This window comes from Hylobates moloch, unplaced genomic scaffold (assembly GCF_009828535.3).
Source record: "Hylobates moloch isolate HMO894 unplaced genomic scaffold, HMol_V3 SCAFFOLD_12, whole genome shotgun sequence".
Classification (NCBI taxonomy): domain Eukaryota; kingdom Metazoa; phylum Chordata; class Mammalia; order Primates; family Hylobatidae; genus Hylobates; species Hylobates moloch.
Genome location: NW_026652287.1, coordinates 43,777,768 through 43,794,095, shown reverse-complemented (window position 1 = coordinate 43,794,095; position 16,328 = coordinate 43,777,768). Strand labels below are relative to the sequence as shown.

General features: G+C 55.4%; 2 protein-coding genes across 9 annotated transcripts in view; one reads left to right on the top strand and one right to left on the bottom strand.

The window, feature by feature from the left end:
* Nucleotides 1-1,408: 1,408 nt before the first annotated feature.
* On the top strand, nt 1,409-5,547 carry TMED1 (transmembrane p24 trafficking protein 1). Of its 2 annotated transcripts, XM_032169687.2 has the most exons (5): nt 1,602-1,691; nt 2,099-2,216; nt 2,328-2,425; nt 2,564-2,747; nt 4,768-5,547. In XM_032169687.2, exons 2-5 carry the CDS (start codon nt 2,142-2,144, stop codon nt 4,984-4,986), a joined length of 576 nt encoding a protein of 191 aa, XP_032025578.1. In that variant the 5' UTR covers nt 1,602-1,691; nt 2,099-2,141; the 3' UTR covers nt 4,987-5,547. The 2 variants fall into 2 exon arrangements, with proteins under 2 accessions (XP_032025577.1, XP_032025578.1); XM_032169686.2 differs by lacking the exon at nt 2,099-2,216 and having other exon boundaries at nt 1,409-1,691.
* Nucleotides 5,548-6,079: 532 nt separating this feature from the next.
* Nucleotides 6,080-16,328, bottom strand: part of DNM2 (dynamin 2) — a 115,418-nt gene continuing 105,169 nt past the window's right edge. For 4 of the 7 annotated variants that reach the window (XM_032169676.2, XM_032169682.2, XM_032169677.2 and 1 more), the window contains 5 exons: nt 14,539-14,650; nt 13,197-13,361; nt 8,703-8,935; nt 7,591-7,842; nt 6,080-6,988 (listed from right to left, as the gene is read on the bottom strand). In XM_032169676.2, coding sequence (XP_032025567.1) covers nt 6,919-6,988; nt 7,591-7,842; nt 8,703-8,935; nt 13,197-13,361; nt 14,539-14,650 — 832 coding nt within the window. In that variant the 3' untranslated portion in view covers nt 6,080-6,918. The remainder of the gene's footprint in view (nt 6,989-7,590; nt 7,843-8,702; nt 8,936-13,196; nt 13,362-14,538; nt 14,651-16,328) is intronic. The other 3 variants (XM_032169679.2, XM_032169678.2, XM_032169683.2) reach the window with 1 other exon arrangement.

The following is a 16,328-nucleotide window of genomic DNA, read 5'->3' as shown; positions in this document are numbered from 1 at the left end:
GGTGAAACCCCCTCTCTACTAAAAATACAAAAAATTAGCCAGGTGTGGTGGCACGTGCCTGTAGTCTCAGCTGCTCGGAAGGCTGAGGCAGGAGAATCGCTGGAACCCCAGGAGACGGAGGTTGCAGTGAGCCGAGATCGCGCCACTGCACTCTAGCCTGGGCAACAGAGGGAGACTCCGTCTCAAAAAAAAAAAGGAAAAAAACAGAAAAAGAAAAAAAAGGGGTCACCCATTCTCCACTATTACTTCAAATTGTCCAAGCAGTGAGTGTAAATGATAGAAAAGCTTGGAGTGAAAAGGAATACCAAACTGATGTTACAAAGAGGTACTTCCCCAAATTTTCCAAATGCAGGAAAGTGCTGACAACAGCGAGCTGTATTTGAGGGGTCTTTGTCATCACCTGCCAACCTTTTCCGGGTTTATCTTTGAAGACTAAACATCTCCGTGTACACACTTTATGTTTAGACGAGAACCAAATAACAGATTATTATTTACTGAGGGCCTGTGATGTGCCACGCACTGCAGAACCAAGCACTCAACAAGCATTTCACGTATCCTAACAACAGCCCAGTAGGGCAGGCTTATTATCGCCATTTTGCAGAAGAGGAAACTGAGGCTCAACAGAGGGACTGACTCAAGTAATGGGTGGGGCAGGAGTTGAACCAGGCAACGTGGCTCCCAGTCCCCACTGTCCTTACCTCTTCCTACCTGGGCTGTCGTTTTTCTGACCCGAGGCTACAGTAATGGCTCTGTTTACCTACTGGCCCTTGAGTCTGAGACCCTTGGGGTGCATGGTGGGGCCACACCCCTCCACTGTCTATAAGCCAGGAAAGCTGAGCGCTCAATATAAACCAAGCCTCATCTCAATTCTCACAGCCGCCCTACAGGGTGGTCGTTCCATCACTCCCGACTTACGAGGAAACTGATACGCTGATGCGTCTAAGGCGCAAAAGGCGTCAAACCTGGGGCCACGCTCCCAGAGGAAGCAAAACACGACGCCACAGGTATCTCCGCCCCGCCCCAGCTGAGCCCTTTTATAGGCGAGGCCTACGGGTCGCGCACAGGGCCACGCCTAGACACTATTTTTGGATCCACTCCACCCCGTCGGTCCCGCCAAAGGTTGCCAAGCGCGGCGCACTCTGGGAAAACCGCGGGGAGGTGCCTAAAGAGGACCCTACAGCCTCTAACTTTAGTTGTCTTAGCTACTGCCTACAAAAGATGCGCCATCAGGACACTTTTTTTTGTCATTTTCCTCCACCAGCGGCCGAGAAGAGAGCCGAAGCCTTTGAGAAAAATATTCCTAGAGGGTTGTTTCCGAGCACATCAGGCATTCATTCGGGCCGCCTGCCCTCGGGGCGGGGGGGGGGGGGGGGGGTCCTTCACTCCTGGAACCTCTGGTTACGGACAACGTACAGAAGCGACTGCCAATGAGCTCCGTCCAGTAGGACGGGGGCAGGGCTAGCGCTTAAAGGAGCCGCGACCCCTTTGCAGACCAGAGGGTGACCCGGATGATGGCGGCCGGCGCGGCCCTAGCCTTGGCCTTGTGGCTACTAATGCCACCAGTGGGGGTAGGAGGGGCGGGGCCCCAGCCAATCCAGGACGGTGAGTTCACGTTCCTGTTGCCGGCGGGGAGGAAGCAGTGTTTCTACCAGTCCGCGCCGGCCAACGCAAGCCTCGAGACCGAATACCAGGTAAAGGGTCGCGGGCTGGGCAGCGAGCGGAGTCAGGGAAAGGGGGCGTGGCCAGGCGGCCGAGTCGAGGCGCGCTTTAGGAGGAAGGGGGAGGAGCTAGAAAGAGATGGACAAATGGGGCGGGGACGGTGTGTGGGAGCGGAAGGGGAGGGAGTAATAAAGAAGGCGGGGCTAGAGTAAGAGATCCAGAGGGGGCGGGGCCACCGATAAGTATAAGGAGCTACTGAGAGGACAGGACTCTCGCTAGTGGGCGTGGCTATAATGCTGATAGGTCGACTACGGGGGCGTTGCCGACACAGGCCTTTCTCGGGGGTTAGACTAAGGAAAAAGCCTGGGCCTATCCTCTTTCGGAGGAGGAGCCAACCAGGGGAGTGGTCAAGTAAACGTCCATTAATTACTTTTGATAGGTGCGTGGTCAGCTGAAAGTATGGATCCCAAGCTGTCATATCAATGAGGGTGGAGGCAAGGGGCGCAGCCATTGGGACAGGTTGGGGCGGGACCGGTTGTGGGTGTGCCGCCGTTCAGGTAAGCCCTTGGTGGTCTGTATCGATCAGAGTGTTGGTTCAGCGGTAGCCCCCTTCGGCAGGCGCCCTTGGCCTACCGCTAGCCCTCCACCCGCTCTTACCTGCCCCCCAGGTGATCGGAGGTGCTGGGCTGGACGTGGACTTCACGTTGGAGAGCCCTCAGGGCGTGCTGTTGGTCAGCGAGTCCCGCAAGGCTGATGGGGTACACACGTGAGTTCAGTCCTGATGCCTGCCTGGGTTCAGTTACAGCCCTGCCCTTCCCAGGCGGCCTCAGGTTACCGCCCTGACTGCCCCACTGAGTCGGCTGGCCGGCCACCGTGGGTCATGTCTGTGTGTCTGTCTGCCCAGGGTAGAGCCAACGGAGGCCGGGGACTACAAGCTGTGCTTTGACAACTCCTTCAGCACCATCTCCGAGAAGCTGGTGTTCTTTGAACTGATCTTTGACAGCCTCCAGGATGACGAGGAGGTCGAAGGATGGGCAGAGGCTGTGGAGCCCGAGGAGATGCTGGATGTTAAAATGGAGGACATCAAGGTGTGTCCAGGCTGCGCTGGGGCCACTCCTTCCAGATCTCTAGGATTCACCTGGGGTGCCCCCCTTGGGCTGACCCAGCCTCCCCTCCGTAGTGGTGCCCCCGACTGAATTATAGTAACAGTAGCAGCTCTTAAAATAAGTAGTTCATTTCAGGCTGGGCACGGTGGCTCACGCCTGTAATCCCAGCACTTTGGGAGGCGGGTGGATCACCTGAGGTCAGGAGTTTGAGACCAGCGTGGCCAACATGGTGAAACCCCGTCTCTGCTAAAAATACAAAAATTAGCCGGGTGTGGTGGCGGGCGCCTGTAATCCCAGCTACTCAGGAGGCTGAGGCTGGAAAATGACTTGAACCCAGGAGGTGGAGGTTGAACCTAGGAGGCAGAGGTTGCAGTGAGCCGAGATCGCACCATTGCACTCCAGCCTGGGCAATAAGAGCAAAACTCCGTCTCAAAAAAAAAAAAAAAAAAAAAGTAGGCCGGGCGCGGTGGCTCATGCCTGTAATCCCAGCACTTTGGGAGGCCGAGGCGGGCGGATCACCAGGTCAGAAGATCGAGACGGTCCTGGCTAACACGGTGAAACCCTGTCTCTACTAAAAATACAAAAAATTAGCCGGGCGTGGTTGCAGGCACCTGTATTCCCAGCTACTCGGGAGGCTGAGGCAGGAGAATGGCCTGAACCCAGGAAGCGGAGCTTGTAGTGAGCCGAGATTGTGCCACTGCACTGCAGCCTGGTCGACAGAGCAAGACTCCATCTCAAAAAAAAAAACAAAAAAAAAAAAACAGTAGTACATTTCTAGGTATAAACCCTGGTGTAAAGGTTTAAGGAACTCATATCATAAATAACTCATACTGTAAATCTCCAAACCACCTTGTGAAGCAGACCCTGTGCTCAAGTCATCCCCATTTTACAGGTGGAAAAAGTGAGATACAGGATGGCTGAGCAACTCACGGCCACACAGACCAACTAGCAGAGTTGGTATTGAACCCATGATGGTTTCAGCAACTATGCTCTTAACCACAAGCATATATGTTCTGTACATTTATTAGTATTTTAATTAGCTACTTATTTATTTTCAAACAGATCTCTCTTAGTCACCCAGGCTGGATTGCAGTGGCACGATCTCAGCTCACTGCAACCTCTGCCTCCCAGGTTCAACCGATTCTCCTGCCTCAGCCTCCCGAGTAGCTGCGCCACCACGCCTGACTAATTTTTGTATTTTTAGTAGAGACAGGGTTTCACCATGTTGGCCAGGCTGGTCTCGAACTCCTGACCTCAGGGAATCTGTCCGCCTTGGCTTCCCAAAGTTCTGGGATTACAGGTGTGAGCTACGGCGAGGCAAGGTCTTGCTCTGTCACTCAGGTTGGAGTGCAGTGGTGTGATCATAGCCCATCGCAGCCTCAAACTCCTGGGCTCAAGCAATCCTGCCACCTCAGTGGGATTACGGGTGTGCAACACTATGCCTGATTAATTTTTTGTTTTCTGTAGAGACGAGGTTTCACCATGTTGGCTAGGGTGGTCTTGAACTCCTGGGTTTAAGTGATCCTCCTGTGTTTGGATTACAAGTGTAATCTTGCCTCAGCCTCCTGAGTAGCTGGGATTACAGTTGCACATCACCACCCCTGGCTAATTTTTTGTAGAGATGGGGTTTTGCCATGTAGCCCAGGCTGGTCTCAAACTCCTGGGCTCAAGCGATCCTCCCACCTCAGCCTTCCAAAGTGCTGGGATTATAGGCATGAGCCACCATGCTTGTCCTTGTACATTTATTTAGGCATTAAATTTTCACAGCAATTTGGAAGCTTATAGAAGAGGAAACAGGCTCAGATAGGTTAATTAAGTTGCTGATGGTCACACAGCCAGTGAGTGGCAGGGCGAGGATCTGCACTTAGCCTGAACAAGTCTGTGTTTGCAGCTGTACCTCCCTGGGTTAATACAGCCTTCCTCCATATCCCCCGGTTTTTTTGGTCTCTGATTCCCAATGGGCAGAGGGAAGCCTGACCCTTGCCCTCCCTCTGCCCTGCAGGAGTCCATTGAGACCATGCGGACCCGGCTGGAGCGCAGCATCCAGATGCTGACGCTACTGCGGGCCTTCGAGGCACGTGACCGCAACCTGCAAGAGGGCAACTTGGAGCGGGTCAACTTCTGGTCAGCTGTCAATGTGGCGGTGCTGCTGCTGGTGGGCGTGCTGCAGGTCTGCACGCTCAAGCGCTTCTTCCAGGACAAGCGCCCGGTGCCCACGTAGCCCCTGCCATGGAAGGAAGAATGGGACGAAGGAAGGGGCAGCAGGGTGTGTGCATATGAGACTTGGGGGTCCCTCCCCAATTTTAGTTTCCTGCCAAAACGGGAGTGTGCAGTCGGGGCCTGCGGTCTGGCCCCGTGAGTCTCCTTCCATCCTCAGCGGGCAGGGAACACCTCTGGCTTGTAGAAGGGACAGCTCAGCGGCTGCACCGACGGTCCTGGAAATCTCACATGGTGGGCACTGCAGCGTTCGAACGTGAGCCTCGGATTTCCTGGCCCCTCTACTGTAAATGTGCCTTAGCCTAAGCCTCCCATCCTGTGTTAGCGTTGCCTGGTGCGGGGCAGGGCCTAACAAGGAAACCTGGGCCCTCCAAGCCAGGTTGAGGTCTGGTAACAGAATGCCAGAAAGGGGGCCTGGAAGACCACCTGCCCTGGCCCCTCTCCTGCAGGGGCCCCACACAGGAATGAGGGATGGCCCGGCCAAAGTCCAGGCAGAAGCCTCCTGGAACAAAGGGTGGTATGGCCTGGGCATCAGAGTCAATAAATTATGCTCAGAAAATCACAAGAGCCTGCTGATTGGGGCTCAGGGACACCAGCCAGGACAGACTGGCCCCGAGGGGGCAGCCAGACAGGCAGGAAGGGCCTCCCACGAAGCTCAGAAGAAAGGTCGTGCGGGAGCCGATGGAGGTGGTCGCCTGGCACAAGAGAAAAATCAGAAAGCAAAGTTTAACTGAGCCCCAGTTGGGCCACGAGGCCTGGGCTTCCCCACGAGAGGGTGAGAGAAGCAGGGCCTGAGGGTAGGAAGGGGGTGGAGCGCTGGGGTCCCTGCTTCACCAGGCAGCAGCCAGGCCTGTGCACGTGGGGGTGTGCAGGGATCAGAGAATATCTGCTCCCACTCCTCACGTGCTAAGGAAAGTAAAAGCTCTCCCCGGTATCGAGTGGCTTCCTCTGAAAGGTGACACCCCCGAAAGCAGAGCCCTCAGGGAGGTGGGAGGCGCTTATGAGCGCAGGGACCTGGGCATCCTTATGGGAGGCCTGATGGAGGTGGCGCCCAAGTCCCCAGCCTGAACACTGACACAAGAGGCCCACACAGCAGCCACCAGCAGCGTCTTCCCTTTATTTTAGTTTATTAATGGGATACAGAGTGCAGGCACTTACAGTGGTCAAACCGAGCGAGGAGTAGGTGAGGTCTGCTCAGAGAGGCTGCCCGGGGCCCGCCCCATCAGGGAGGCATGGGCGGGAGCTGAGAGGCCCCCAAGGCCCCCCGCCACCACCACCCACATAGCCCAAGCCCAGCCACCCTGGGGGACCCAGGAGGAGGAGGAGAGGAGTAGGGCAAGGCCGGCCCGGGCCAATGGCTCCGGGCCTAGCAAAGGCACCTCTGGCAGCCGAGGCTGGGCCAGGCTCAGGCTGTGTGGTTAATATGGCCAGGAAGGACTATGTACACCTCAGGCCTGGCAGCTGGGCACTACCGAGCCCACTGGGCTAGGCTTGCCGCTGGGGAGCTCCTGCTAATGGGAAGTTGATATACCCCAAGGCCTGGGGATGTAGGCGCCCTTGGTGCCCCCACTTCTAGAAGGCCTGCCCTATATGGGCTTTCCCAGCCTGAGAAGACCCTGGTAGAGTCCCCCCCAGCCTGGACCCCTGATTCAGGATGGCTTTGACGGTTCAGGTCCCAACTCTGCCACCCTGAGACTCCATCCCCCAAAGTGCAACACCCCAGCACCCCCTGCCTGGAGCTCCAGGGCCCCTTTGCGCAGTGTGGTGTCCAGCTAGGCATGGGGGCCAGTCCTGGACCGGGGCCAGCATTAAGGAAGAGGCCAGGGCTGCCCACTGGGAGCCTGGTCCCAGCATAGGGGCGGCAGAGGGCCCCAGACCACTGAAGCTCCTGAGCCGTGGGTGCGTGAGACCCCCGAGAGCACGCCCCCCTGGAGGCCTAGTCGAGTAGGGATGGCTCGGCTGGGCGGATAATGGTGGGCCGGCTGGGCGCAGCAGGGGGTCTTCTGCTGCAAAGAGAATAAAGACAGGTGGGGAGGGGGAGACGGCAGTGAGGCCATGAGCAGGAGGCAGGCCTGGGTTGTGGACCCAGCCCCCACCCACACACCACCCCAGGGTGTTCCCCAGGCTGACCTCCGCAAGCCACCAGGGTGTCGGGGAGGAGTGCCAAACCTAGGCATCGACTCGCCTGCTGTTTGACCCTCAGTGAGTCCCCTGCCCTCCCTGGGCCTCAGCTTCCCCACCAGAGAAGTGGGGAGAATAAAGCCTGGCCCACAGTGTAGGTTGAGGCAGGCAGGGGCAGGAAGGAGAAGAAGGTAAACAGTGGGAGGAGGTGCCCAGCATGAGGGTTCCCCAGCTGCCTGGTGGCACACCCCAGTGGGCAGAGGGTAAGCTGGGAGCCCCGGAGTCACTGGGGCTCCGCTACTCTGTGACACTGAACAAGCCTCTTGGCCTCTCTGGGCCTGTTTCCTTGCGAGCCAAACAGGGATGAGGACGATTCCTCCACTCCAGCAGCTGGGCACATAGTGAGAGCTCACTGGGAGGAAGTGAGACAGGAGGAGAGACCCCAGGGCGCAGGCAGTTGGGGTCGGGGGAAGGGGGTCGGCCTTACCTGGGCACTCCTGGGGGAATCCCTGGGGGGATCCGAACTGGCCGAGATGGGATCTGAGGCGGGGCTGGGAAGAGGTCATTGTTGGCAAACACGCTCTGGGGTCCAGGCCGGGATGGGATTGGGGGCGCCGAGAAGGAGGCTGCTGCCCCTACGGGCACAGGAATCAGGGGGGGCCCTGGAGTGGGGCCCCTCACTGCTGGGGGCCGGCCAGGCGGGTGTATGCTGGACACCGGTCGGCGCTGTGGAGTGGGGCTGTGAGGAAGGAGAGGGTGTGAGCTACAGATACAGATGGAGTAGAAGCCCCCGCCATGCCACTGTGGCTGCCAGAACCTGAGGTGGGGGCTGGCTATGGGGACAGTGCAAGCGCAGTGGGATCCTCCCACCCCAACCTGAGCGCCAGTCCCACCTTCCCTTGCCCTTGGCCCCCACACGGCCAGGCACTTCCCACTCACAGGGTCCCTCAGGCCTTGGGCCTGGGATCCACCCTCACAGCCAAAGATACTTCCAGAGTCCTCCAGATCAAGCCCTAATGTCTCCAGGGGCTGTGGAACCTGCAAGTCCTGTCCAGACACCCAGGTTCCCTCCTGGGCCTCAGCACCTGCCACCTGCAGGCCTGGGTGCGATATCCTCCCCGTAAGGAACACCATGGCTCCCTGAGGGCTCTGCAAGACAGCCCCCTCTGAGGTTCCCTGCCCAACGGCCTCAATGGATAACTCGGGCGGGGGCAGCTCTGGCCACACCTTGCGTTTGCCCCTCTAGAGCCTCCCATCTGCTCTTATCTGTGCTCCAGGAGGCTCATCTCTCTCCTGTGGCTGCTGTCCCTCCAGCCTCTTACCCCAGCTTCCATTTGGGCTGTGCCAATGGAAGGCACCAGCAGAGGGCAGGCGGGGTATTTATTCACGGGTCCTGCCCTAGAGCTGCAGGGCTGGCTGGCCCCCATACCCTTTCTCTCCCTCCTCCGGCCTCAGCAGGGCAGCAGCTCCCACAGTGCCCAGCCCTGGGTGCCACCCTTGGGCTGTGTCCTGTTTCCTGCCAGGACCCTGTAGGACATGCAGGGAGGGCAGGAACCTGCAGGCCGAATGCTTGAGGGTAGGGGAACCAGGCTTCCGGACCTGTGGCTGCTGGCACTCTGGAGCCAGGTGTCATCGACGGGCGGGGGTACGGGCGTGGACACAGTGCTGGTGCTGATGTCGCCAATGATGTTGAGCGCCTCCTTGAGGGCATGGTACATGCGCAGCATGTCATCCCGCCGCTGCGCCTGGTCGGCCGACTCCTCCATGAGGCTGCTCTGGTCTGCCGAGGAGTATAGGTAGGCCAGCAGCTCGTGGTGGATGAAGGCCTTCGTCTGCGGGCAGGGGTTGGGGAGGGTCAGGCTTGTGCATCACCCCAACCCAGAACCTACAGTGACTGCTGGAAAAACATCCCTCACAGGGCAGGGCCAACCCCAGACTTTTTTGAAAAAGAGTCTTGCTCTGTCACCCAGGCTGGAGTACAGTGGCTCAATCTCAGCTCACTGCAACCTCCACCTCCCGGGTTCAAGCAATTATCCTGCCTCAGCCCCCCAAGTAGCTAGGACGACAGCCGCGTTGACACCACGCTTGGCTAACTTTTGTAATTTTTTTAGAGATGGGGTTTCACCATGTGGCCCAGGCTGGTTATGAGATTCTTATTCAACTTATTCCTAGTATCTTGCCTCTTCCATTAATATCTTTTCTCCTGTTTTAGCTTATTTATTTCCTTAACCTTGGCAGAATAATCCTGTTATATCTTTTTTGTTTTTGTTTTTGTTTTTTGGGACGGAGTCTCACTCTGTTGCCCAGGCTGGAGTGCAGTGGTGCGATCTCAGCTCACTGCAACCTCTGCCTCCCGGGTTCACGCTATTCTCCTGCCTCAGCCTCCCAAGTAGCTGGGACTACAGGCACCTGCCACCACGCCCAGCTTATTTTTTGTATTTTTAGTAGAGATGGGGTTTCACCGTGTTAGCGAGGATGGTCTCGATCTCCTGACCTTATGATCCGCCCGCCTCGGCCTCCCAAAGTGCTGGGATTACACGCGTGAGCCACTGCGCCCAGCCAATCCTGTTATATCTTTATTTTTTTGTGACAGAGTCTCACTCTGTCACCCAGGCTGCAGTGCAATCTCAGCTCACTGCAACCTGCGTCTCCTGGGTCCAAGCAATTCTTGTGCCTCAACCTCCCAAGTAGCTGGGACTACAGGCATGCGGCCCCACCCCTAGCTAATTTTTGTATTTTTAGTAGAGACAGGGTTTCACCATATTGGCCAGGCTGGTCTTTAACTCTTGACCTCAGGTGATCCACCCGCCTTGGCCTCCCAAAGTGCTGGGATTACAGACATGAGTAAGCAAGCCACCACGCCCGGCTAATCCTGTTACATCTTCCACCTGGCTTCTGTTCAAACACTACTAGTTTCTGTTCATGAAGTTTATACATTGTCCTTTCTTGAACCTCCTACTGGATACAGAAGTTTTTCAGTTACTTTTTTTTTTCTTTTTTTTTTTTTTGAGACAGAGTCTCCCTCTGTCACCAGGCTGCAGTACAGTGGCGTGATCTCCGCTCATTGCAAACTCCACCTCCCAGGTTCAAGCGATTCTCCTGCCTCACCCTCCAGAGTAGCTGGGATTACAGGCACACGCTACCACGCCAAGCTAATTTTTGTATTTTTAGTAGAGGGGGATTTCAGCATGTTGGCCAGGATGGTCTCAATCTCTTGACTTCATGATCTGCCCGCCTCAGCCTCCCAAAGTGCTGGGATTACAGGCGTGAGCCACCACACCCGGCCGTCACAACTTTTTTTTTTTTTTTAGATAGGGTCTCACTCCTATCACTCAGGCTGGAGTGCAGTGGAGTGATCTTTGCTCACTGCAGCCTCGATCTCCTGGGCTCAAGTGATCTTCCTGCCTCAGCTTCCCGAGTAGCTGGGCCGACAGATTTATTATTTTTTTAAATAATAAAATATTTTTATTTTATAAGAGTCTATTAAAAATGGATAATTAAGGCCGGGCGCAGTGGCTCACACCTGTAATCCCAGCACTTTGGGAGGCCGAGGCGGGCGGATCACGAGGTCAGGAGATCGAGACCATGGTGAAACCCCATCTCTACAAAATACAAAAAATTAGCTGGGCGCAGTGGCGGGCGCCTGTAGTCCCAGCTACTCGGGAGGCTGAGGCGGGAGAATGGCGTGAACCCGGGAGGCGGAGCTTGCAGTGAGCCGAGATTGTGCCACTGCCCTCCAGCCTGGGCGACAGAGCGAGACTCCGTCTCAAAAAAAAAAGGATAATTATTTCCTATCTTTGGCTGCTATAAAACATCGTGGAAAACAATAAGCATGTATAAGCTCACTTTGCATGTGGGCAATTGTCTCTCTTGGAGAAGTTCCTAAAAGTAAACTTGCAGGGTCAAAGGATATATGCATTTTAAATTTCAGAGCGGAAGAACCGTATATGTCTCCTATCCTGTCGGTATATGAGGAAACATACCAGGACACCATGAAACTGTGAACACTGATCACTACTGAGAATGGGAGTAACAGGGTGGGAGGGCATGGCACGTGGGAGTTGTGTGTGTGTTTTAAATAGAGATGGGGTCTCACTATGTTGCCCAGGCTGGTCTTGAACTCCTGGGATCAAGTGATCCTCCTTCCAAGCCTCCCAAAGTGCTGGGAGTACAGATGTGAGCCACCATGCCCAGCCACGCCCCACGTGGGAGTTTTACTTAGATCTGCAGGTTTCTGTGGTTGACATTCATATACAAAACCCAAGCCACTTTTTTTTTTTTTTTGGAAAGAGGTTCCTGCTCCATCACCCATCACCCAGGCTGGAGTGCAGTGGCGTGATCATGGCTCACTGCAGCCTCAACCTCCTGGGCTCAAGCGATGCTCTTACCTCGGTCTTCTGAGTAGTTGGGACTACAGGCATTTGCCACTATGCCCAGCTAATTTTTAAATTTTTTATAGAGATTGGGGTATGGCTATGTTGCCCAGGCTGGTCTTCAACTCCTGGGCTCAAGTGATCCTCCCTCCTCAGCCTCCCAAAGTGCTGGGATTACAGGCATGAGCCACTGCTCCGGCCCCAAAGCTGGTTTATAAAGCTTTCTGAGTGGCTAGTGCCATGCCAAAGGCCTGACACACAAGCGCCCTGAGCTCTCTAGCAGCCTGAGCTGGAGATATTATCAGTACAGCTGCATTTCACTGAAGAGGAGCCCAGAGCCCTGAGAGTCTCCAGGGAACCCAGGGCCAGGCGGGTGACGCCCACGAGGAAGAAGCTGGACCCCAGGCCATTAGGACACAGCGGCTGCCCAACACAACCCAAGGGTATGGTTGCAACTAGGGTGAACGTGGGTTTGAATCCCACTTCCCACTTTCCTAAGGAACTTGGGGCAGGTTACTTGACCTCTCTGGCCTTGTTTTCCGTCTGTGAAATGGGGAAGATGGCCGTTCTCCCTCCTGCAGTTATTCTGAGGACAGCATTAATTAATTCAGAGAAGGCGCACACCTGCAGTGTTCACTCCAGTTAGTGGACTTGACGGGACTATGGACCCAGTGTGGCTCGGAAACCCTAGGGTTTCCCAAAGAGGATGGCCATGCAGATTCCGGTGTTTAAAGGGTGGTGATTCATTCAAATTTGTTGTTGTTGCTGTTGTTGGACACAAGGTCTTGCTCTGTCACCCAGGCTGGAGTGCAGTGGCATGATCATAGCTCACTGCAGCCTCAACCTCCTGGGCTCAAGTGATCCTCCTGCCTCAGCCTCCCAAAGTGCTAAGACTACAAACAGGTACAGGCCAGGGTGCCCGGTCTCCTTCTCATTTTTTTTTTTTTTTTTTTTTTTTTTTTTTTTTGAGATGGAGTCTTGCTCTGTCAACCAGGCTGGAGTGCAGTGGCATGATCTTGGCTCACTGCAACCTCCATCTCCCAGGTTCAAGTAATTGTCCTGCCTCAGCTTCCCGTACAGGCGCCCGCCACCATGCCCGGCTAATTTTTGTATTTTTTTTCTCTCTTTCTCTTTTTTTTGAGATGGAGTCTCACTCTGTCGCCCAGGCTGGAGTGCAGTGACACACTCTAGGCTTACCACAACCTCTGCCTCTTGGGTTCAAGCGATTCCCCTGCCTCAGCCTCCTGAGTAGCTGGGATTACAGGCGTGAGCTACCGTGCCCGGCTTTTTTTTGTATTTTTAGTAGAGACGGGGTTTCACCCTGGTCTCGATCTCCTGACCTCGTGATCCGCCCGCCTCGGCCTCCCAAAGTGCTGGGATTACAAGCGTGAGCCACCGCGCCCGGCCTCGTGCCCGGCTAATTTTTGTATTTTTTAGTAGAGATGGGGTTTCACCATGTTGGTCAGGCTAGTCTCGAACTCCTTAGCTCGTGATCCACTCACCTCAGCCTCACAAAGTACTGGGATTACAGGTGTGAGCCACCGCGCCCGGCCTAATTTTTGTATTTTTAGTAGAGATAGGGTTTCACCATTTTGGCCAGGCTGGTCTTGAACTCCTGACCTCAAGTGATCCGCCCACCTTGGCCTCCCAAAGTGCTGGGATTACAGGCGTGAGCCACCGCACCCGGTTGCCTCCTTCTCAATTTTAGTTCTGCACTCACATTGTTGATCATGAGGTGCATGATGGTCTTTGGCATGAGGTCGCGGATGGACTTGTTGATGATGGCCACGTATGAGTCCACCAGGTTGCGAATGGTCTCCACCTGCCGCTCCAGTTGGGGGTCCATGGAGAAGGTGTTCTCCTGGGCCCCATCCTCGTTTTCTGCCTGCAAGTGGGAGGGGAGGTGCTGAGGGGGTGACTGTGGCCTGGGCCAAGTCCTGATTCTCTGGAAACCATCTGCCCTGTTGTCGCACCAATAACTGACCTCAGGCTGGCCCCTGACAGCCCCACTGGCACCAGATACGCCTGCTTGCCCTGGGCCAGAGCTGCCCAAACAATGGGGTGACCCTGGCTGATGCTGAGGTGGATCCCCTCACCTGGGCATTGGAATGTTGTTGTTTTGTTGTTTTGTTTTTTTTTGACACAGTCTTGCTATGTCACCCAGGCTGCAGTGCGGTGGCACAAACACGGCTCACCGCAGCCTCAACCTCCCGGGGAGAGCTCAAGTGATCCTCCCACCTCAGCGCCCTGGAGTAGATGGGATTACAGGGGTGCGCCACCACGCCTGGGTATGTATGTATTTTTTGGAGAGAAGGGTTTTGTAACATTGTCCAGGCTGTTTTTGAACTCCTGGGCCCAAAGGATCTGCCCACATCACCTCCCAAAGTGTTGGGATTGCAGGCGTAAGCCACCACACCCAAACTTGGGACATTTTATTTTATTTTTGAGATGGAGTCTTGCTCTGTCGCCCAGGCTGGAATGCAATGGCGTGATCTCAGCTCACTGCAACCTCTACCTCCTGGGTGTAAGCGATCTCCTGCCTAAGCCTCCCGAGTAACTGGGATTATAGGCATGTGCCACCAGGCCTGGCTAATTTTTGTAGTTTTAGTAGAGACGGGGTTTCACCATGTTGGCCAGGCTGGTTTCAAACCCCTGAGCTCAAATGAACCCCCGAACTCAAATGATCTACCCGCCTCAGCCTCCCAAAGTGCTGGGATTAGGGCGCGAGCCACCCACCGTGCCCGGCAAGACATTTTAATATTGGGGCCAAGGGTGGCCATGTTCACTCTACCTCGGGATGGAAGGGGAAAAGAGAGGAGAACAAAGCAAGTGGGACCCCATCCCCTGTGCCCTGGTCACTGGCTTCCGTGAGGGAACTTTCTGGGCCCTGATGACAAAGTACCCCCAATTTCTCCTTTGCTTGCTCAAGCGGGCATCTGCTACATGATTTCAGAGACTCCTGGCTAACATGGCCTGAAAATGACCTGTCCTGGGGAAAGCCAGCCCTGCTTCCTCTCCCAGGTAGGGGCTGCTGGGCCTGGCTGCACAGGGCGGCTCCTCACCTGGTCCTTCTCGGGGTAGACGCCTGCTCGGAGGAACGAGGCCTTCCAGCTGTCCACGTCCTCTTGGGAGTCACAGGCCAGCTCAATCTGCCGCAGGTCCTTGTAGACGTTTCTGCGGGGGGAAGGGAGGGGCGCAGGCTTGACCCTGCCATGGGTCTGGCAGACTGCCGAGAGGAATGGGCTCTAGGGGTCTTTCTGACTGATCAGGAACCCAAACCCGACCCAGGCTTCACCTGGTCATGCCGAGGGGTCACTGGGAGTGACACCTACACAGAAGAGCGCTGTGCACAAGCTCAGCAAGTGTCTGCGTTTCTTTGTTTCTGTTGGATCAGCTGACTCTTCTCTTTTCCTGGGCCCCAGAGGTGGGCATGTGACCCTCGACACCAAGTGTGGCTGGGAAGCTCCCACTGGGGCATTTTCAGGAAAGCCCAGAGCAGCACTGTCCACCAGAACTTTATTATTCTTCTTTTTTTTTTTTTTTTTTTTTGAGACGGAGTTTCGCTTTTGTCGTCCAGGCTGGAGTGCAATGGCGCAATCTCGGCTCACCGCAACTTCCACCTTTTGGGTTCAAGCGATTCTCCTGCCTCAGCCTCCCGAGTAGCTGGGATTACAGGCATGCACTACCACACCCGGCTAATTTTAGTATTTTTAGTAGAGATGGGGTTTTTCCATGTTGGTCAGGCTGGTCTCGAACTCCTGACCTCAGGTGATCCACCCACCTCGGCCTCCCAAAGTGCTGGGATTACAGGCGTGAGCCACTGTGCCTGGCTGTGGTTTTTTTTTTTTTTTTGAGACAGAGTCTTGCTCTGTCGCCCAGGCTGGAGTGCAGTGGCGTGATCTCAGCTCACTGCAAGCTCCGCCTCCCGGGTTCACACCATTCTCCTGCCTCGGCCTCCCGAGTAGCTGGGACTACAGGGGCCTGCCACCACCCCAGCTAATTTTTTGTATTTTTAGTAGAGACGGGGTTTCACCGTGTTAGCCAGGATGGTCTCGATCTCCTGACCTCGTGAACTGCCCGCCTTGGCCTCCCAAAGTGCTGGGATTACAGGCGTGAGCCACTGCGCCCGGCCTGTGTGTTTTAAAAAAAAAAATTTTTGGCCAGGCACAGTGGCTCACGCCTGTAATCCCAACACTTTGGGAGGCCGAGGCAGGAGGATCAACTGAGGTCAGGAGTTTGAGACCAGCCTGGCCAACATGGTGAAATCCCGTCAATACTAAACTACAAAAAATTAGCTGGAAGTGGTACTGCATGCCTGTAATCCCAGCTACTCGGGAGGCTGAGGCAGGAGAATGGCTTAAACCTGGGAGGTGGAGGTTGCAGTGAGCCAAGATTGTGCCACTGTCTCCAGCCTGGGCAACAGAGTGAGACAACAGAGTGTTTTGTGTCAAAACAAAACAAAAAAATTTTTGTAAAGTTTAGGCATGGTGGCTCATACCTGTAATTCCTGCACTTTGAGAGGCTGAGACAGGGGGATTGCTTGAGCTCAGGAGTTGGAGACCAGCCTGAGCAACACAGCAACACCCCCAACTCTACAGAAAATACAAAAATTGGCCGGGCGCGGTGGCTCACGCTTGTAATCCCAGCACTTTGGGAGGCCGAGGCGGGCGGATCACGAGGTCAGGAGATCGAGACCACAGTGAAACCCCGTCTCTACTAAAAATACAAAAAATTAGCCGGGCGTGGTGGCGGGCGCCTGTAGTCCCAGCTACTCGGAGAGGCCGAGTCAGGAGAATGGCGTGAACCCGGGAGGCGGAGCTTGCAGTGAGCCGAGATTGCGCCACTGCACTCC